Below are 23,457 nucleotides of genomic sequence, written 5' to 3'. Positions count from 1 at the left end.
GCCACAATATTTGGCCGAAAGTATGTGGACACCCCTCCTAAAGCAGATGCCTGACTTGTGAGAGTATACAGTCTAAGCAATTGAGGGTTAAGGGCCTTGCTCAAGGGCCCAACAGTGGCACAACAGGCAGTGGTGAGGCTTGAACCGGCAACCTTCTGATTACTAGTCCAGTACCTTAACCACTAGGCTTCAACTGCCTTAACAGATGTATATTGTATAGATGTACACCGATCAGCCATAACATTAAAACCACCTCCTTGTTTCTACACTCAGTCCATTTTATCAGCTCCACTTACCATATAGAAGCACTTTGTAGTTCTACAATTACTGACTGTAGTCCATCTGTCTCTCTGCATGCTTTGTTAGCCCCCTTTCATGCTGTTCTTTAATGATCAGGACCCCCACAGGACCACTACAGAGCAGGTATTATTTAGGTAGTGGATCATTCTTAGCACTGTAGTGAAACTGACATGGTGGTGGTATGTTAGTGTGTGTTGTGCTGGTATGAGTGGATCAGACACAGCAGTACTGCTGGAGTTTGTGTTTCTAAATGGTAAGTGGAGCAGATAAAATGGACAGTGAGTGTAGAAACAAGAAGGTGGTTTTAATGTTATGGCTGATGGGTATATATTAGTTGTGTTAAATTAATTCTATGTATTTAAATTTGTGGCAACAGTTTGGGAAAGACCCTGTCCTGTTCTAGACTGTGAGGCCCAAAAAGACCTAAAAGTTGAGCAAAATTTAGCCAAAAGCTTGTTAGACATCTCATTGCAAAACTCTGGGCATTAATGTGAGGTTAAATTGGTCATTAAGGAACAGGAAACAAGGAGCAGTCCACATACTTTCGGCCATACAGTGCATCTGTATAGAGAGTGGACGCCGGGTGAACATGAATACTTACTTTACTGGCTCCGGGTAGCAGGTGCAGTTTGACGTAGGGATCTGACAGCCCGTTGTGATCCATGGGTTTGAGTCCCTGAGACAGAGAAAAGAAAGAGAACGAGTTGTGTAATACTGACAGCATGAATTCAGCCATAAAGAACAGTGGTGAACTGGTAACAAATCAAATCGGTCCATGCCTTTCTTTGGTGATCGAAATCCTCTGGATAGCGCTGACGTCTAATTAAAGCCACACAGGTAGCGTTAAGCACTTACAAAGAAAAATGTAGCCACAGTTCAGGCTCGGATTCTAATGAACTATGAGTATGCGTGAGCATGAAGCTTCAGCAGGAGCAGCACTAGCTGCATATCTTCTGAGGCCAGGAGAATTAAAATCAATCAATCGAATCAATACCGTGTCCCAGCGTACGTCTATAATAAATAGAATACTATATCAAGTCAGTGCACTACAAACAGCGCCATTACCATGTGGAGTAAACCCTGTTTAGTAAGTATTATGTTGTCGGGGTTGGCAACTTGCCAGAGGTGGGGCTTGAACCAGCGACCGTATAATTGCCAGTCCAGTACCTTAACCAAACCACCACTGCCCGGCGCGTTCTATTACCCAGTGTTCAAGGGTAAAGCCTGAAATACACCAAGGAAAGGCAACAGGCACACAAGGACAGTTTTAACCTTCATCACAGCCATATAAAATAAAAATAAAAATATAAAATGAAGCCAAAATATAAAGATACATACGATAACAAGACTCAAACATAATACCACCATTAAATGACACAAATATGTGTTAAACATGGTGTTAAAACTCAAACAAGCAAACAGAAGCAGTATCTTCAACTGGAGTAAACTCTGTTAGTATTATGTGGTTTAGGAAACGGCACCACTTCTTTTTGTTTGTGTAGCATCATGGGAGTTTAATAAAACACTATATTGTTACTATATAACTTCTCTGTTAAACTACTATTAATCGGCTGTGTCTCAAATCACATACAGTACATTTTACTTCATATTATTTAAATATTAATTATGGGGGGGCTTGGGGTGCTGGAGCCTATCCCAGCTTTTCAATGAGCGCAAGGCACACAGTAACACCCTGGACGGGACGCCAGTCCATCGCAGGGCACACACACACACTTATAGGGCAATTCAGTGTCTCCAATTAACCTGACTGCATGTTTTTGGACTGTAGGAGGAAACCGGAGCTCCCGGAGGAAACCCACGCAGACACGAGGAGAACATGCAAACTCCGCACAGAAAGGACCTGTACCTTCTTGCTGTGATAGTGCTACCCACTAAGCCACCGTGCCGCCTAAATATTCAATAATTAATATTATTTAAATATAAATACTGTAGTTATATTAATAGTTATGGTCAGACACCACAAAAACACTGGGCTTACGCTATAGGAACACACCCTTGACTTGGTGCCAATCCATCATAGGGTACTACAAACTCAGACGCACACTCAGAACTTAGGGGTAGGTTAGGACAGCCAATCCAGGACTATTGGGGTTCAGCTGCTACCCAATTGGGTGCTCAAAAGACACAACTGGCCGTGTCTGAGGGTAGGAGGGACAGATGGAGATTCACATTCTTGCAATAAAGGAATACATAGAGCATAGTGTGATCCTCTATACGTGTTAGGGCTCTAAAAAACCCTCCCAAAGTCCCAATTCCGGGTGTATTTTTTTATTCTTTACTTCAGCTCTAATAATTCTCGCTGCATTTCAGCAAACACAAAGAAAATAATGAGAGAAAGCAAAACAAGCTGCAGCGCGTCCAGACAGGAAACTGGTTTGACGTCGCTCGGTTCGAGGTGGCGTGAGAAGCGGCACAGTGTGAGCTGTGAAGTTTCGCTCTGGCTCATTAATACGTATCAGACGTGTAATAGCTCGACACGGCCGCATTTAAAGGTCAGGTGTGTGAGTGACGGGACGATAATATCACTAAGACGAAGGTGTCTTCGAAGTTTTTTTCTGCAATCCGTTTCACAAGCACGTCTATAACACGTCTATAACATCCTCCATTGTTTTGAGAAGGCCTGTCACAATGTTTTGGAGTGTTATTGAAGGGATTTGTGCCCATAGAGTCAAAAAAGAATTTGTAAGGTCAAACAGTGACATTGGACGATTCATCCTAGTCAAAGTGACCAGAAGTGTTTAACAGGTTGAGGTCAGCGATTAAACTGGTCACATTAAACTGGTGTAAACACTTGTTAGCTGAGTGTCCCTACAACATCTGAACTCATTAATTAGAAGATGTGCCTACAAACCTTCGTCCATATGGTACAAAATATTTAGATAAGCATTGTAAGTCTGTAATTGTAAGTCAGATGACATATTATATTCTTGGCAACCCATGAAGTGCGCTTCTTGGCATTATACATATACAGTTTGGAGGCTTGCCAGATAACATATTCTATTTGATTAACTAGGGTTGGACATTGCCAAGTTACCATTTATCCTGCAAATAATACATATTTATATTACTTTTCAATATAACTTGGGTGTATTTAAGGTTGCCAGATTTGCACAGATTGCATATCAAAATAATTAACTAATTAGAACATTTTAGATTTATTATATTAAGGAGGACAGTGATTACTTGTGAGTTGTTGGGATGGAGTTTTATGGATGGATGAAAACCATCATCCTAACCTAATTACATCAAACTTATTCAATACTGGAAAGAAATCTGATGAATCTAAAAAACACCCTAATTATAAAAACACAACTCTAAAACAGTATGTCAAATTAAAGCAAATCTGGCAACCCTAATCATTGGTACATGTTTTTAATAATTCACATTTTCATCTATACTATTCTTCTATTATTTTCTAAACTGCATTCACTATGTGAATGATTCAAAACATGTACATATAATCAGGGTTGCCAGATTTGCTTTAAAAAGCATCCCAACAACAACCTCAATAAAGAAGTTTCTCACAAGTAACCACTGTTTTTGTAACTAAATTTAAAACATTCTAATTAGTTAATGGATCTAACGTGTGCGAATCTGGCAACCTTAAATCCACCCAAGTTAAGTGAAATGTAATATGAATATGTAACATTTGCAGGATAAATGATAAACTTAGCAATGTCCAACTTTAGTTAATTAAATGGAATATATAATTAGGCAAGCTTCCAAAACTGTATATGTATAAAACAAATCTGGCAACCCTGATCATTGTTACATGTTTTTATCATTCACATAGTGAATGCAGTTTAGAAAATCAAAGAAAATTGTTTATAAATGGATTAAAACCCATCATCCTAATCTAATGACATCCAATTTATTCAATACTCGAAAGAAATCTGATGAATCTAAAAAAAAAAAAAAAACTCTAATAATAAAAACACAGCAACAAAAACAACCCTACTAAAAAGCGAATTAGTGCCCTTTTTGTTGTGTATGTATTCTAACACACTACCGGCACCTATACTGACAATGCCGGGCTCGTTTGAGGATGGGAATGTCAGAGGGGATTCGTCATCACTGCTGCAATTCTGAGTCTCCATGCGCGATACGGTTCTCCATACAAACCCGTTTCATGCAAGTGAAAACGGAGCAATCGGCTACTGTGCACATGTCGGAGGGGCCGTGCGTTAGTCAGCAGTAATGGAGGAAGCAAAATACAATTGAGTAATTGGATACGACTAAATTAGGAGGGAGATTAAGGGAGAACTGTATTGTAACACACAAGATTACATAGTATAAAATCAGATCTGGCAACTTAGAATTCTGGTTGGCTGTAGAATTAAAATAATTGGTTCAATCCAGTTTTTAGATCAGGTGATGTTTTCCCCCAACACCCCCCCTTCCAATGTTAGCTTTGATGTATGCACTAACTGTTATTGCTTTTGGTTTTGTTAATGTTTTAGATGTGTTGTTTTGTCTGGGTTCTTATGTTTTCCGTCTGGCTTTTATTGTTGACTTTGATGTCGTTCTTTTAACAGTTTTTTTGTTATTACATTAATAAAACAGACTGGCACTTTCTCACCTTTATGTTTGTGGGCGAGATATTTCCTCTCTTTATAGGGGCGTTGGTTCCTTTAATGATTTTTGTACAGACAAATAAATTTCCACTTGAGACAAAGTGTCAATATCAGCCCGACGACAGGGGATTAAAGATTCATATGCTATAAATTAAATATTTCCTGCTATGCTAGACACTGCGATCGCTCAAGGGCAAACGATAAGCCGTTAAGCTACCGTGACAGTGGATGTATTCGATTTAGAGAAAGCCGGTGTAAAGTTCACGGTATGAATTAAGGATTTACTCTTTTATTTGATTCTGCCTCCATGGCCCAGGATCTGAGTACTGAAAACACTGTAAGATCTTCAGAACAGGTATCGACAGTCTTAAAAAAAGAGAAAACATCTTGTAGGATATTGTACATTTAAAACAACTACTAATCATACTAAACATATTTGGTTTAATCAAGACACGACTGTTCTGAAGTATGAGAATTTGTGCCCATTTAGTCATTCGGACACGAACGCCTGACTTGTAATTGGCATTTCAATTGATCCAATTGATCACTGGGTTGGGGTCAGAGATCTGTGCAAGCCATGGCTTGTAAACGCCTGGCTTGTATTTGACATTCTAATTAATCCTAAATGTGTTTCACTGGGTTGAGGTCAGAGCTCTGTACAGGCCATTGGAGGTCCTCAAAACCAAACTGGTCAAACGAGACCTTTGTGGACATTTCTGGAACACAGTTCCAAACACAGTTCCAGTTATGCTGGAGTGCATTTTTAGCATGTCATTCATTTTATATATTTAATTTTAGTAATAGGTGTGGCTGACGTAATTTATTTGTAATCACAATAGCCCTTGGTCAGGGTAAATGATACTGGCTACCAGATCCTAGACCAATCAGGTTATGTACAGTTTAATCAAGATACAACTGTTCTAGAAAGGCATTCCACATGACCCTGTAGTATGACGGAGAGAATTTGTGTACCCATTCAGTCGAAACGGCATTCAGAATTGTAGGCGGCATTCCAATTGATCACTGGGTTGAGGTCATAGATCTGTGCAGACCACTATAGGTCCTCAAAACCAAACTAGTCAAACAAGACCTTTATGGACGTTTCTGGAACACAGTTCCTAACACAGTTCCAGTTATGCTGGAATACCAGAAGGTCATTTCTAGACTGTTGACAAGGTTTTGAAAGCATATCATTCATTTTTTAGATGTGATTTTGGGATCAAGTGTGGCTGACCCAGTTTATTTTTAATAACAATAGCCCTTGGTCAGGTACTATTTCATGGTAAATTATACTGGCTACCAGATCCAAGACCAATCAGGTTATATTTGGTTTTATCAAGACACAACTGTTCTATAAAGGTTTTCCACTGGGTTGAGGTCAGGGATCTGTACAGGCCACTGGAGTTCCTCAAAACCAAACTAGTCAAATGAGATCTCTATGGACGTTTCTGGAACAAAGTTCCAAACACAGTTCCAGTTATGCTGGAATGCCAGAAGTTCATTTCCAGACTGTTGACAAGGGGTTGAAAGCATATCATTCATTGTATGTATTTGCTTTTAGTATAAAGTGTGGCTGAAACCCATGAAGTCAATAATTAGAAACTGTGTCTACATACTTTTGGCCCTATTGTGTAATTAATGTTATAATTAGAGCACATTTGGTTCCACTGTTGCTTCTGATGCACGGCTAATAAAGTGTGTTTACAAAATAAAACCATTTCTATTCCTACTTCCCTTTTTAAACTTTGCCCTTTTCATTTATTTCTCCTGATCTTTATTTCCTCCTGATTTCAGTCACAGGTCCCAGCTGGGGGATCATAAAAGTAACACAAACAGCCCCCCTGTTCTGTATTTGACTCGCCATAAACACCCATCTCATCAGACCCACAAAGCGTCTTTCAAACGTCTCCCGATTCTCCCGGCTGTGTGTGGAAAGGAGCCGACGTGTGCACGGACTACAAACAGACTTTCACTTTGAAGGTGCTTCCCCTGAGGTTGTCTTCCCCCCCCACAGGAGGACTTATACAATTTCCCAGAAAAAACAAGCCTGCAAAAGCAAAACCTCTGGGCTTCTGGGTATCCAAGCCACACATTTAACTCTGGTCAAATGCCTCGATTTACCAAACAAACAGCATGATTAAGACTGGCAGGTTGGTGTTGCATCATGTTGCATCAGCATCACATTTGAACACCAAATGTTTGTAAAAGTGTAAATGATTATTTTAGGTTAAGGAGCTACAAAATAATAGATTCATAGAGCTCTCATGGACTCCTTACATCACTTTTCATCTGACTCAGAATTTCTCTCTTGGGAGAACCACATCTGTTATCTCGGTGCTAATGCATTATTAAGCTTCTCACTATGTGTGTAAGAAACCCTCTAAGCATATTAAGCATCATGGTCATTTGGTTCGGATGAACATTTAAAGCTATGAGATGCATCTTAATAATGCTATAAAGGCAGCCCTGGAAATAGAATAAAGAAGCAGATCTGATATTGGGTCTGTTCAAAAACCTAGTGAGCTGCCTTGCTGCCTACTGCCTACCTGGGCAGTTGCCTAAGTAGAGAGGATTCTAATCAGACATCGAACTCATAAGGCAGGCAGATTATTTAGACACACTAAGGAAGCATCGCTTAGAATTAAGGCACCTCAGTAGGCAGCATTTTAAAGTATCTAAGAATTTAGACATGCCCTCTTCTCAGGAGAGTAAAATGTGTCTACGTAGACCCACCAGGTTGCCAGGTTGGGCCCTTGGGGAAGGCCCTTAACCCTCAATTGCTTAGATAATATACTGTCACAGTACTGTAAGTCGCTTTGGATAAAAGCGTCTGCTAAATGCTGACAATGTAAATGTAAATGTAAATGTAGAGAGATCACTAGGTTTTCGGACAGACCCAATAACTAATAAAAAATGTACTGTTGTGAGGGGCAACAGTAGAATTTGGTACACCAGTAAGGTTTTATTGTTTGCTTGGTCCCTCAGTACTGGTGTTGCCTGTTTAACAGCTACCTAAACTAACTCAACTGAGGTGGAAAGTCTAGGATATCTGGAGTTCAAGCAAGTTATTGTAATGTGTATGCCAAACCAATATAATCTGTGGGCTAGGGTTGCCAGTTCATGCTAGAAACTTTACACTTTAACAAGACTTTTTTGATTTCATTGGTTGATATAGTCCAAAATGTGCAATTTATAATGTAAAGTGTGCAAAGCTTCATTCTTAACGTTGCAGCAAGTGTAATGGATGCGGCTGGATGACTTCCTTTCCCCACAAGTGTGATTGAGTGTGTTTATCATCGGTCTGTCATCCTAGATGCTCTGCTTTGAGAAATGAAACCCTGGCTGCAGCCCAAGCCTGTCATTCGATTCCTCAGATTATTATATATTATTCTAATCTACTAATGTTTATGAAATAGTGAGCTGTTTCATCCATAAAATCGAATCAATCCAGACTGAAATCCTACTGAGATATATTTGCACCAAAATGCACCGTGTTGTAGTGTAATCTTCATCAAGGAGAGACACGTTGTGGGAGGAAGCGGCAAAATAAAGTGGCTTCTCCTTCTCTGTAATGGGAGCGTCGGAGCTGAATAGGCAGTTGATCATAATTGCAAGGGAATCGGGAGAAATGACCAGTGTGAAAGGCAGACGTGCGCCATGCATCAGTGCTACACGCACCCACTCAATCATAGCGCTTCAATCACTGCTGCTGGCTGACCGAACCGACCGCGTGCCCACAGATCCCCTCTATTCAGAGTGTGTCTGAAATCATCTTCGTTTTGTGTTTAAACCGGATGCACGGGGGGTGCCGAGACTTCTAATCTATGCAGCGATTTTGCTAAACAAAACACGAGACGGTGCTCGAGTCCGCTTGGCAAGGGCGACGGTCGAACGCGGGCGACCCTCGAAGACGAGGGTGCGTTCGGTACACGGATTATGAATGCAAGAGGGAAGCAATCATCTGCTTAACCATTTTGGTCAGAAAGGAAAGCAGGTGATATGGAGTGAGACACACTTCAGGATGTGACATAAACCCAAACCTCTGTGATGAACCTTGGGCACAAATAGGGCAGAATGCAGTTAAACTGGCACTAGGTAGGAAGACTCTTTCATTTAAAAGCATCGTGATTGATGAGGGGGGTCGTCTGACGGCAGCCTGCTGTTAAGTCCATGCCAGGAACAGATGATAAACGACCAGACGTGCGATGGTGATGGTGCCCAGTAGAGGCATCTTACTCTCCAATCAGAAATGGACAGAATTATTGGCGTCATTGAGAACGATTAGGTTAAAAGATAATTTAAATAATAGTTTGATCTTACAGCATTGTCCTATTTAGACATACCAAGTACAAAAATAGCCAAAACATTAGGACCACCCCAGCAAACAAGTTAAGAGATAACTTGCCGTACACGTCCACTGACAGGTTATTGGGCAGCCTAGACTCATTGATTGCAGAGGACATGAAGGCTACGGCATCTGGTACAGATTAAATTGCAGATCATTTTATTACTGTTGATGATGGCCGCTCAGGTGGCGCAGCGGTAAAACACGCTAGCACATCAGAGCTGGGATTTCGAATACATCGTATCGAATCTCAGCTCTGCCATCCGGCTGGGCTGGGCGGCCACATGAACAACGTTTTGCTGTTGTTTGTACAGGGTTAGGGAGCCGGATAGGGACTCTCTCATAACTGATGCAATTACGACCTCTGCTGGCTGATTGATGGCGTCTGAACAGAGTGGAAGAATAATGCTGATCAGGTTGTGGCTCTCCGTACACAAGGCTGATGGCATGTGAACTCGACTCGTGTGGGTGAAAAAAATGCAGTCGGCTACTGTACGCGTGTCGGAGGGGGCTTGTGTCAGTTCGCTCTCCTAGATCAGGGGCGGGAGTCAGCACCAGTAGAGAGGAAGTGCAACGCAATTGGGAAAAAAATTTGACACGCTAAAAATCAGGAGAAAAAGTGAGAAATAATACTGGTGATGAGATGAATGTACGTTTACATTTTCGGCATTTAGCGGACACCTTTATCTAAAGCGACTTACAGTACTGTGACAGTATATTGTCTAAGCAATTGAGATTAAGGTCCTTGCTCAAGGGCCCAACAGTGGCAACCTGGCAGTGGTGGGGCTTGAACCAGTCCAGTATCTTAACCACTAGGCTACAACTGGCCTATGAATGTGTTACAACACCCAGTGCTTTGTACTGAACCCTGTATCACGACCCTTGGGTGGATCCTGAGCCAAAAAATATAATTATAATTAAATAAACACATTTTAAAAGGCGGGTGGCACGGTGGCTCGGTGGGTAGCACTGTCGCCTCACAGCAAGAAGGTCCTGGGTTCGATCTCTAGGCGCTCCGGTTTCCTCCAACAGTCCAAAAACATGCAGTCAGGTTAATTGGAGGCACTGAATTCCCCTATAAGTGAATGGGTGTGTGTATGAGTGTGTGTGTGTGTCTGCTCTGCGATGGACTGGCGTCCCGTCCAGGGTGTTACTGTGTGCCTTGCGCCCATTGAAAAGCTGAGATAGGCTCCACCCCCCCCCCCCGTGACCCTAAATGGATAAGCGGTTAAGAAAATGAATGAATGAATTTTAAAAGGCACATAAACACAAAATGAACCTGAACGCCCCCTTGTGGAGGCTTTATGTTACATCTTGTAAACCACAGTGGGACCAGACTGCCACCATTTTTATTAATTAAGTATATTTTATTTTGTGCTTCATCTTGATGTATTGTTTGTGTTGCCTGGGTGGACAAAATGTGGGTCGCTTGTACGTTACACAGGGTGTTGAGTCTCAACCCATACTCCCTAATTAACAAATGAGCCTCTCTTTAATGCTTCTTGTACACCTAACACTTTCTGATACCATCACCCGTTGAGTTATTTCGAATTTTACATACTGTCCCAATTTTTTTCACCAAGGGTGCCCATATTTCAGAATCTGTATCTATAAAAAGTCAGTCCATCTGGGTCCACGGCCGTTATACAGACCCATATATCCTTTGCCCTGCGTACACCCGTACACCTCCACAGTGTAGAAACAGCATTTAATATTGACAAAGTGCCAGTCTCATTGCTATGCGGGTGATATAAGCGGCACCGAGCGCTAATGTTGGTGGTGAAAAATGACCCGGCCCAGGGGAGAAATGCGCTCGCACAGACGGAGGCGGCTAGCGCGGAGAGTCGCTCGAGTTTCTATCCGTCATCGCGACAACAAAGAGGCAGAAAGAGACGAAAAAAGACAATTAAAATGTTTCCCAGGGCCACGTAATTTATTCAGACGTTTTAGATTAGAGATCGTCGTCCTTATTAATCAAGGAGTTAATTAATTCAATCAAACTAAAAAGGCTGGGAACGCTGGTAAAACTCCATTCAAACGTATGTGGACATCAAGTTCATTTTTAATTCATTTTATTATTTGTTTTAAGGTGTTTAAGCCACATTCTTTGCTAATGTCATACCTTTTTTTTTTTTTTTACTTTGTGGCACCTTTGTTCCTACTCCAGCATGACTGTGCTCATGTGCACCAAGCTTGGTTCATAAAGAAATGGTTTGACAGATGTGAAGGAACTTCAGTGGCCTGTGAGGAGCCTTCACCTCAACCACCTAAACCTTGGGGTCAATTCTAATGACTGAATGGGCACAAATTCCCTCCAGACACAACTCCTTCCCAGTGAAATGGGAGTTTACTTTTGCTGCACTGGGTGGAGGCTCCAGGTACATTTTTGTTTTTAGACAATTCGTCCGGTTCCACAGGGAGACACTGGGCACAGGTTAGGAATACCAACACCCAGGTGGTGAAGCAGGATATCCCGCTACCACACCGGCGCCGAGATTCTGAACTACTCGGTTCGTTTGAAGACCCCACCCACGTAGTCCGGTCATCCCGCCCTAGCAGAACCGTGTCTGCTGCAGGCACTGCCATAATGTGCCGCTAGATGGTGCCTGCAGCAAACACGGTTCTGCTAGGGCGGGATGACCGGACTATGTGGGTAGGGTCTTCAAACGCTGTGTAAGGACCCTGATTGGCAGACAGAGAGTACATACCCCGGACAGGGCGCCAGTCTGTCAGAAGGCTCCCCCTCCCCAGACATAGCCAATCATTTCTGTGTATAAGCCTGGCTTGCTGATAAATCACAGATTAGATCTGAACCTAGATCTCACCTCACATTCATTCATTGTCTGTTATACCACTGCTTTATCTGCTTCAGGGTTGCAGATTCAGGTATTTCCAGTTGATGAACAACCCTGGACTAGTCTACTCTTGTTTGAAGTGTATATATGGACGTATTCTATTCCGATTGAGCTATTAGTCTATTAGGCTATTAGTATGGATCATGTTCACATATTGTATTACATATTCTTTCATTTGTTCATTATAAAATCAAGGAGAGGAAATGTAGAGGTGACTATGAATAAGGACTACAGTATATACTGTATGTAGATACTCTGGGCTGTTGGAAGGATCAAACTCTGGGTGTGGTATGGAGAAAAAAAGGGGAAAAGAATAGGGGTGAAATAATCTTCCTAACCTGACCTTACCTTTCGATACCTGGGCACAGGAAGCTGCACATCATCACAGTCCAAATGCACATCACAGACAAAGCAACAGACAGCGAATGCACGCATGCAAGAAAGCAAAAGACAGGGAGAGAAAGAAAGAAATGGTGTGTGTGGGGGGGGGGGGATAAAAAAGAAAGTCAAGAGTAAAAATCAAACACAGTAATGCAATAACAGTAGACGCTAGTAAAGCAGAAAAGCAGAAGCAAAGTGATGACCAGACCAGGCAGAATGGGTTGCAATCGCTGGGTTGCAAGCAGCTCTTTTACTGCAAAACAAATCCAGCGCTGAAGGGACGATGTGATTTTGTGAGCAAGCCCATCATTTCGCTGTCATGAAGTAGCCGGGTGTAAACAGCTTTATCAAATCAGACAGAGGCCTGAGCCACTCCGCCATTATCCGGCATTAGCGTGCCGTTTCAGCATCAATATTCATCACAGATAGACTTTATTGCTAAGAGGAACTGAAACTCCAGGAGAGAGTATTCTTTTTACTGCTGATGTTACTTTGTGGGAGTCGTTTTGTCGCACTACAATGTGGCCTTTAAATCGCTGTAAATAAATCAGTACAGTGATACCTTGTACATCGATGTCCCGTAAACTCCAAATCTTTGAAACTCGATGCACTTCGTGGAGCAATTTGTGCCCCTGAACTTGACGTTTCCCTTAAATTCGATGTGTCCAGCCTTTTTGTCATACGCTGGAACCAGAGCTGGGATCTCGAACACATCGTATCGAGTCTCAGCTCTGCCTGCCGTCTGGGCTGAGCAGCCACGTGAGCAACAATTGGCCTGTTGTTCCTATAGGGGGTGGGATATTAAAGTCGGATAGGGTCTCTCTCATAACTAATGCGATTACGACCTCTGCTGGCTGATTGATGGCGCCTGCACAGAGATGGGAAAAGAGTGCTCTCAGGGTGTGTCTCTCCGTACACAGGGCTGATCTGCACTGCACTCGTCAAATATGCTGCCCACGTGTCGGAGGGGGCGTGGGTTAGCTTCGTTCTGCTCAATCAGAGCGGGGATCGGCATCGGTGGAGAGGAAGCATGACAAAATCCAGGACCTTCTTGCTGTGAGGTCACCATGCCGCCCCTAATAAATCAGTTATATAAAGGAAATTCTTTGCTGCACATTGGCCTGCACAGAGCCCTGACATCAGCCCCACTGAATAGCTTTGGGAAGAATTGGAACATTGCTCTTTTGACTGAATGGGCACAAATTCCCATAGACATACTGTACATCAAAGTCTTGTAAGAAGCCTTCTCAGAAGAAAGGCTGTTGTTATAGCTTTTTTATTGATACTATTTGATACCTGATGTCCAACAAGCTTACAGTCAGGCGTCCAAATACTTTTGGCCACATATTGTATCTGCATCAAGTGTGGCATGTCCGGTTCCACAGGGAAACACTGGACACAAGTTAGAAATACCAACACTCAGGTGGCACAGCAGGATATTCGGCTAGCCCACCAGCGCCGAGATTCTGAACTCCTTGGTTCGAAACTCGGCACTGCCACCGGTCGGCTGGGCGCCATCCGGGCATAATTGGCAGTCCCTGCAGCGGACACGGTTCTGCTATGGCGGGATGACCGGACTATGTGGGTGGGGTCTTCAAACGCTGTGTAAGGACCCTGATTGGCAGATAGAGAGGTGCCTGTGCAGAGTATATACCCCGGACAGGGTGGCGATCTATCACAAGGCTCTCCCTCCCCCAGACACAGCCAATATGTCTGTGTGTATGCCTGGCCGGCTGATAGCACAACTGAGATTCGAACCTATATCTCACCTCACATATATTCATTGTCTGTTTTACCACCTCTTAATGTGATTCAGGGTCGCGGTGGGTACAATTCACTGGGCGAAACACAAAAAACAAATTGGGAAACACCCCGGACAGGTTGCCAGTTCATCACAGAGCAGATACGGCTTACACTATATACACTATATACACTATATACACTATATACACTATATACACTATATACATATAAGTATACGAATATCCTTCCAATCACGTGGCAGAACTATAAAAGGAACAGACGTTTACAAGCGCTACATAACAAGCATGTATGTCTGGCTATAAACTATTACCGTGTCAAATTGAAAGCAGGACTCTGCAATTTGTGCTTGGAGCGTTTGCGTACGTACCGTGTCAGTCGGTCAGTCAGTCAAAACTTTTTTTATCAGTGACACATTTTTAAATATGTACAATCTAACAGGCTGGTGACACCAGGGGCTAAACAAATAATGAGAAATAATATCGTTTCATTAAAATATAGCATACTAATTTGCTGCCTGGAGGTTCAATTAAGAATCAGTAGAGCCATGTGAAATGCTTCGTTAATGAGGTGATTTAAAGACCTGCTCCAGATGTAATGCGTCCATGTGGTGTACGCGAGATTTGGGAGAAAAACCCTTTTCTGCATGTGGTTTTATAATGCTGTCCATTCATTCATCGTTTTATCCTGGTCTGGGTTGTGCCACCTGGGCACCCCTTGTTTTTTTTTAATGGGGTGTCCAACAAGCTCATGGCCAGGTGTCCAAATACTTTTGACTCAAACGTGAAAAATCCTTAAATGTGCTGCTCTAACTACCTGTTATCTGCCATGCTGAAGACAGATCCTCATAACCCTCCTGACTACCAACGTCCACAGCTGAGCTCTTATCACACCCAGACAAAGCATGACAACTCAATATGACCGATAACCGACGACCTGCGATTTCCAGCTTACAAACATCAGCCAGCGGTGACGTTATCACATGTATCGCACTGCACTAATCCAACTGGAAGAATGACGTTTTTCCAGATCCCTCACAAAGGGTTTGTGGTCCTGTAATGAATGGTTCTTCCTTAACAGAACGGCTCCAGCTTCTGGATGCCGTCCTAGGGAAATGCTTATGAATGAACTGTACATTATTTCTCTCACATAGATGTTTACATTCAGAGAAGCTTTCATTGATCCATTCTTGATTCGACTGTCAATAATTCAGACATCCCAAGTTGTATCATTTCAGGGAGGTACCCCCGGACCCGGACCTCGACCCCCCAAGCCCAAAAAAAAAAAAAAAAAAAGCTAAAAAACCTCTCGCACACACCAAAGGATATGGGTGATAACAGAACTTTTAGGAGCTGCTAACTGAGCTACTAAGCTAACTGTTCGTGTCACAAACACATTAATGTGTACTACATATTGCACTAGATAGTGTGATAGATAATAGATTTATGTTCCCTACATAGTGCACTAGATTGTATATTAGAAAAGAATTTATGTTCCTTACTTAGTGCACTAGATAGTGTACTAGATAATAGACTTATGTTTCTTACACAATGCTTTAGGTAGCGTATTAGTTAACGGATTTAGGTTCCCTACATAGTGCACTAAATTGTATATCAGATAACGGATTTATGTTCCCTACATAGTGCACTAGATAGTATCTTAGATATGAATTTACGTTCCCTACGTAGTGCACTAGATAGTGAATTAGACAATTGGGTTATGTTCCCTACACAGTGCACTAGATTGTATATCAGATCACGGATATATGTTCCCTACATAGTGCACTAGATAGTGTATTAGATAACGCATTCATGTTCACTACATAGTGCACTAAATTGTATATCAGATCACGGATTTATGTTCCCTACATAGTGCACTAGACAGTATATTAGACAATTGATTTATGTTCCCTACACAGTGCGCTAGTTTGTATATCAGATAACGGATTTAATAGGCTTGCGTGTGTGTGTGTGCGCTCTTGGACGCTTGTTCTAGATTCCGGGAGATTTTATCTGACTTGCGGGCATCAGGGAGCCGCTATGTATATGCTGGAGACTCCCGGAACTTCCGGGAGACTTGGGATGTCTGATAATTTATCACAGACCAGATGGCAGAGAAGAAGGTTTCTCCAAACCCAAACCCAAACACGAACCTAACGTAAATAAACGACATCACACATCAACAACCTGCTTTAGCAGAGTCTAACAAGGCGTCTTTCACTACAGCGGCAGCCCTGATGAAATATTAATAGACGCTCGGTGGAGGGAAGCCCAGATTTTCTCAGAAGTTCAGCGGGAGAGTAAGAAGGTTGGGAAACCAGCTGTTTTGGCCAAGATACAGAAACATACTGAGGAGATGAAGGACCTGGAGGTCACAACTCATCCGACAGACCTTCTGACTTTGCAACTTTGGCTGACTTTTGCCACAGGGACGTGCTTTACGCTTCAGAAAACTGTGGATAATAAATCCTTGGAATCTTCATAGAGAAACATGAGTGGTCACATTTTAGAGCTCAGGATATTTTTGGTTGGTGGACTATTCTCAGTCCAGTAGTGACAGTGAGGTAATTAAAATCTCAATCAGCACTCATACCAGCACAACACACACTAACACACCACCACCATGTCAGTGTCACTGCAGTGCTGAGAATGATCCACCACCTAAATAATACCTGCTCTGTGGTGGTCCTGTGGGGGTCCTGACCATTGAAGAACAGCGTGAAAGGGGGCTAACAAAGCATGCAGAGAAACAGATGGACTACAGTCAGTAATTGTAGAACTACAAAGTGCTCCTATATGGTAAGTGGAGCTGATAAAATGGACAATGTGTGTCGAAACGGTGTACATCCACATGAGCTTCGGAAAAACATTGCAACCTAACACAGATCACCGCTGCATCAAGAACGGCAAAGTGAAACTGTTGATTCTTGAAGTCATCTGAAAGCTGAAGCACTGAAGTATTACCACTATTATTTAGTTTTTCCATATAAATTTCATCTTTAAATCTAGTTACATATATTATGTACGTATATATGATAATGTACTAGAAGTTTATTAAGTTACAAATCCAAGAGGTTGAATTTTGGTTTCTCCCCAAATCGACTTGTTTTAACAATAAAAGAAAATCACATCCCACTGTTTCTGGCTAAAGGAACACAATTATGGTGTAATTTGCTGTCAACGCTGAACAAATAACAGTCGAACCTTTTCATCCCTGATCGTCGCACTTTAAAAATAGTCGCTCTCATTATACCAGCGAAAACTCAAAGCAAACCAGGCAGAATCCTCCGTGTTATCTTTACAGCGCAGGAACGGTCCCGACTCTCCGGCTAAATGATCCGTCTCTGACGGGGTGATGAAACAGCGCTCACTTAAAGTCAGTTAGCACTTTTGGTGAAGATGGAGTGAAAACGGTCATTAAAAAAGGATGAGGTGCATTTAGGCTTTAAATAAAGTACATTTATTTTTATTATTCTTATTAACACATCAAGCTCCAAACCCACATTGTTTATAAGTAAATTGGAGGATATTATATCATTTGATGTTTTGCCTTGATCTTTAAAGGCAATGGGAAATTCCTGTAGGTAGAAAATTTATTTCCAGAAAAGTTGGGACATTTTGTAAAACGCAGTAAAAATAAGAATCTTTACATTTTTATTTTCAGCATTTAGCAGACGCCTTTATCCACAGTGACTTACAGTACTGTGACAGAATACAGTCTAAGCAATTGAGGATTAAGGGCCTTGCTCAAGGGCCCAACAGTGGCAACCTGGCAGTGGTGGGGATTGAACCAACAACCTTTCGATTACTAGTCCAGTAGAGTGTGTTTATTCTTATTCTATTTTTATATTCTTTTATTCTAGGTTTATTGTTAATTAATGTTTTATGTTGCACCATGGGTCAGAGAGTAACGCAATTTCAATCCTCTGTATGTCCTGTACATATTGCAGTTTTGACACATTTGACTTTTTTTTTGACTTTTTAACCACTAGTCTACAACTGCCCTTTAATTTGTTGATTCTCTCTTTGTTGATCCAATCGTAGCCAATTTGCCTTCCACCGCTGGAGACCCCAATCACGTCCGAGGAGGGTATATTTGGTGCAGTCCACGACCCCTTCTTATTCGCCCATACTTCAGTGGATTCGCCTGTGAGGCCAGTCTCGCACACGGAGAGTCACACACTGATCTCAACATTCCTCTACTTCTGGACAGGCGCCTCAGGCTACTAACCAGGGTCCTAACACAGCATCAAAGACCTCACCCCCTTTTTAGTCCGGTCTTTTCCCACACAGCAGACTTTAGTGGCCAATTTTGGTCATGCTACTGTAATAAATATATAGTCACATGAGCTTCTGAAAAACGTTGTGACCTAACACAGTCCGCCGCTGCATCATGCATATGGTCTCAAGCTCATATCAGAATGGATTGAAAGACAAGAAATGTGTGCTGTGGTTGAATGTGTACAACTTTTATACAATCTGTAGTGCTCTCAGATTCCTCGCTCTGGAGTCTCCAATAAGAATTCCTAAATTGCAAAGTATTAACTAAACAAGTGCTAATAGTTCCAGCTGATGGTTTTATTGAAAAAAAAATATATATTATTTTTAAGAATGTGTTTTTATTTTTGTAATTAATTCACTTTAATTAAAAGTGGGATTTATCTTACGTTTTTCAGTGTTAGATTAACCTGGAAGATTTACCAAGGGTGCCAATATTTCTGAAGCTGCCTGGCAGGACATGGAGGGAAGGAAAAAGCCAGACGTTGGCAGGTCAGCGTGACAAAATCAGTCCAGAATTACCAAACCCGACTGAACCTTTCATAACACTCGTACAATGAGGTGTGCTCAGAGGCGCAGTGTACTCACTATGTCACACATGCTCATTCGCTGATGGCATCATGTGACTAACAAAACATAAACTGCTTTTTTAAATCAGTATTGCAAATCTCTGAAGGAACAATGTGTGGACACCTGATCGTGAGCCTCTACTTTTACAGGCTGGATTTTCCCATGATGTTGGAGCGTGTCTGTGGGAATTTCTACCCATTCAGCCAAGTAATGTTAGACTAGAAGGCTTGACCTTTCATCTAAAACTGCTCTGGAGTTTTTCCACACTAAACTTGTCAAACCAGGTTTTTCTGGACCTCACTCTGTGCACAGATCGTGCCGGACCATTAAAGACCTTTTTCACACGAGCTTCGGAAAAACGCAGTGGCCTAACACAGGCCACCGCTGCATCAAGAAATGCAACCTAAACTATTGCGCATAGAGAAAGAGATCAAGTCATACATGGATTGAAAAACCGTCATGCAACTGTAATAAATATACAACCACATACGCTTCGGAAAATCGTTGTGACCTAACACAGGCCGCCGCCGCATCAAGAAATGCAACCTGAAGCTATTATGCAAAGAGAAAACACCTGAACTCATTTATTAGGAGGAAAAATTTGAAAAGCACGACTTGAGCTGTTTACATTCCTCCTGCCAGGAGCCATTCACTCTGCCACGATGTTTATTGCCCTAGAATGACATGGCAGTTTTCCTCGCTAAATAATTAGCATTTTACGGTACTGTGGTTGCGTGGGAGACACGAACACACACACACAGAAATATAACAGAGTAAGTGTGGATAAGAATAAAAGGGGGGAGGTGATAGTACACAGAAAAGAGAAGGAACAGAAACTAAGTGGCAGGGGGGGAGACAACGTCTCTTAATGTTCGTCCAAATAAATGAGAGGAAATTACTGGTTTAACCCAATAATTGTCTCCGTTTTTCTGAGCTGATGCTGTGGCTGCAAACCATTAATTGCTTCAGCTAGTATGAAAACAAACACAGTACTCTCTACCCCTAAACCCCTGTATACTACATATACACCACTCAATCACACAGTATATACTGCATACTGCACGCAGTATATACTGTATACTACACTAAGTATATACTGTATACTACATACTGCACTCAGTACATAGTGCATACTGCACTCAGTATATACTGTATACTACATACTACACTGAGTATATACTGTATACTACAAACTGCACGCAGTATATACTGTATACTACACTCAGTATATACTGTATACTGCATACTGCACTCAGTACATAGTGCATACTGCACTCAGTATATACTGTATACTACATACTACACTGAGTATATACTGTATACTACAAACTGCACACAGTATATACTGCATACTGCACTCAGTATATACTGTATACTGCATATTGCACTCAGTACATAGTGCATACTGCACTGAGTATATACTGTACAGTATACTACATACTACACTGAGTATATACTGTATACTACAAACTGCACTCAGTATATACTGTATACTACACTCAGTATATACTGTATACTGCACTCAGTATATACTGTATACTGCATACTGCACTCAGTACATAGTGCACACTGCACTCAGTATATACTGTATACTACATACTACACTGAGTATATACTGTATACTACAAACTGCACGCAGTATATACTGCATACTGCACTCAGTATATACTGTATACTGCATACTGCACTCAGTACATAGTGCATACTGCACTCAGTATATACTGTATACTACATACTACACTGAGTATATACTGTATACTACAAACTGCACGCAGTATATACTGTATACTACACTCAGTATATACTGTATATTGCATACTGCACTCAGTACATAGTGCATACTGCACTCAGTATATACTGTATACTACATACTACACTGAGTATATACTGTATACTACAAACTGCACGCAGTATATACTGCATACTGCATACTGCACTCAGTACATAGTGCATACTGCACTCAGTATATACTGTATACTACATACTACACTGAGTATATACTGTATACTACAAACTGCACTCAGTATATACTGTATACTACACTCAGTATATACTGTATACTACATACTGCACTCAGTACATAGTGCATACTGCACTCAGTATATACTGTATACTATACTCAGTATATACTGTATACTACACTGAGTATATACTGTATACTACAAACTGCACTCAGTATATACTGTATACTACACTCAGTATATATATTGTATACTACACTGAGTATATACTGTATACTACATACTGCACTCAGAATATACTGTACACAGCATACTACACTCAGCTTATACTGTATACTACAAACTACATTTAGTATATACTGTATACAGCATACTACACTGAGTATATACTGTATACTACATACTGCACTCAGAATATACTGTACACAGCATACTACACTCAGCTTATACTGTATAATACATACTACACTGAGTATATACTGCATACTGGTTCCCATGCTAGTATGCAGTATAGTACAGAGTAACTAAAAGCATACTATGGGGCACACAAACATATGAAGGTCCCGCCCACGTTTGTAATGGCATGTACAAACTGGCTGTTTGCAGCCTGGACATTTCTAGCGTGCTTACCTTCGCTTTGTTGATGGTGCAGTGCAAGGCGTTGTTCTCTTGATCGTACAGCAGGCTGAAGTCCAGAGTGCCGAGCGTAGCTGTAGAGAGATTCAGAGAACAAACATTACCCATCATCCATTACAGCTCTTTCTATAGATGTATGCTTTCACTTTTTGAGATGTGTTGATCGGACGGGTCTGGCAGCAGACATGATGCTCCAGTGAATGAAAGAAGACAAAGATGACAGTTGACTGGATTGGAGAATTTATTGACACGGCTGTGGGTTACTTGGGTTCCTACAGCAGTATATTAGCAGAAGAACAAGGAACAGAACTGTGGGCCTCCCTTTACACTGCTCTATTCACATACATAGTTTCAGCACTTGGGTGTAAGCTTGGGTGTAATCCATTCTATGATAACTGTTGTTTCTTATCTGCTAACAACATCTTGCAACAGCACAGGATTTAATGCTCAAGCAGCATAATACTATTATTCAGGTTATACTAAGCTTCAAGTTCTCAGAGCGTGCCCGCCTCCAGTCCTTAGGAAGGCGCATGGTTGGATGGAGCAGAAGCCCAAAATAACCCCACAGCATCCAGTTCAGGTCGAAGGGTGTCGGAAAGTGAACCGAGCCTGGAAATACAGCCCAGCAGGAGTCCTGCACCGGCCATCTGGAGTTCAGGTGCATCGATAAACATGCGGTGCATCATCTTGCTTGCTTTTTTCAGCTCACCGAGGAACGCCCGGGGCTTTTCTCCTACACACACTCATGCAGAATCAGTTTCTTGCCTGACCTTAACCGTAATAAAATACCACACACGATGGGTCAGCAGGCCAGCAGCTGAACACGGCTTCTATTAAACCAGAGATTAGGGGCCTGGGCTGCTGGTTTACAGTAGTAAGCTAGATGTGGTGCAGCTTAAACATCTAAAGGCACAGATGTTTCAAGTTCAGTTCCTGGTCTCAGATCTGCATGGTAGATCTTGGTGTCTTCTTTGGCCCAAGCCAAACAAATAAAATGGTACTGGGACCAGTAAGACTATACTTAAAGAACTGAACTGATGTTACCAACATGCTGTACGCTCCTCCTGACAGACCTCCTATTAAACCTTGCAGTAAAGAATATAGACGTCTTTAGAAGTTGTGACTTTGTGATGTTGTGTGTCTTTCTGTGACCCAGGGGCTTAAACGGACACCTGAGGGATTAGCACGAATGGCAGCCTGTGCGTGACTTTAATCTCTAATTCATTTATGAGGCGCTGGCACACAGCAATCACAGAGGGCTAATTTATTTCATGCAAATCGCCTGAACAAAACAGTCTTCCAAGTGCCCAGAGTGCCCACCTCATAGTTTAGGTCATTGTATAGAGCCTATAGTATATATTATTGGAGCAGTATATTAGCGGAAGAACAAAGAACAGAATTGTGGGCCTCCCTTTATACTGCTCAAGTCCAGAACACAGTTTCAGAACTTAGCAGAATGCTAAACCATGTACTGCATAAAAAGACCTGTGTTCTGTTGAAAGACTTACGTTCTACACTACTATATAAAACTAATCCACATCAGTGTGAGAGTAAGGAGAGTGATGTAAAACCAACACAGTTTAGCACAGAAGAAGGCGTTCTTCCATCCACACGTTTAATAATCTGCATTGCAGAGAAGAAATCGATGACGGTTTTACCTGCAGCAGGAGGAAAAGCCCATTTGGCAGGTAACCAATCTGAAAAGCCGTGAAAAGTTCATCTGTCAGGGTCGCATTACGTTACTGTGGCTGACGTAGCAAATTTTAAAATAACAGC

The 23,457-nt window shown here is 41.8% G+C and overlaps 1 protein-coding gene across 2 annotated transcripts in view; it reads right to left on the bottom strand.

Moving 5' to 3' along the window:
• doc2b (double C2-like domains, beta) overlaps positions 1–23,457 on the bottom strand; it is a 132,719-nt gene that overhangs the window by 27,753 nt on the left and 81,509 nt on the right. For both annotated transcript variants that reach the window (XM_062988546.1, XM_062988547.1), the window contains 2 exons: positions 21,676–21,755; positions 902–976 (listed from right to left, as the gene is read on the bottom strand). In XM_062988546.1, the coding sequence (XP_062844616.1) occupies positions 902–976; positions 21,676–21,755 (155 nt within the window). The remainder of the gene's footprint in view (positions 1–901; positions 977–21,675; positions 21,756–23,457) is intronic.

This window comes from Trichomycterus rosablanca, chromosome 26 (assembly GCF_030014385.1).
Source record: "Trichomycterus rosablanca isolate fTriRos1 chromosome 26, fTriRos1.hap1, whole genome shotgun sequence".
Lineage (NCBI taxonomy): Eukaryota > Metazoa > Chordata > Actinopteri > Siluriformes > Trichomycteridae > Trichomycterus > Trichomycterus rosablanca.
Note: the sequence above shows the minus strand (reverse complement) of the source record. Positions and strands in the feature narration are given on the sequence as shown.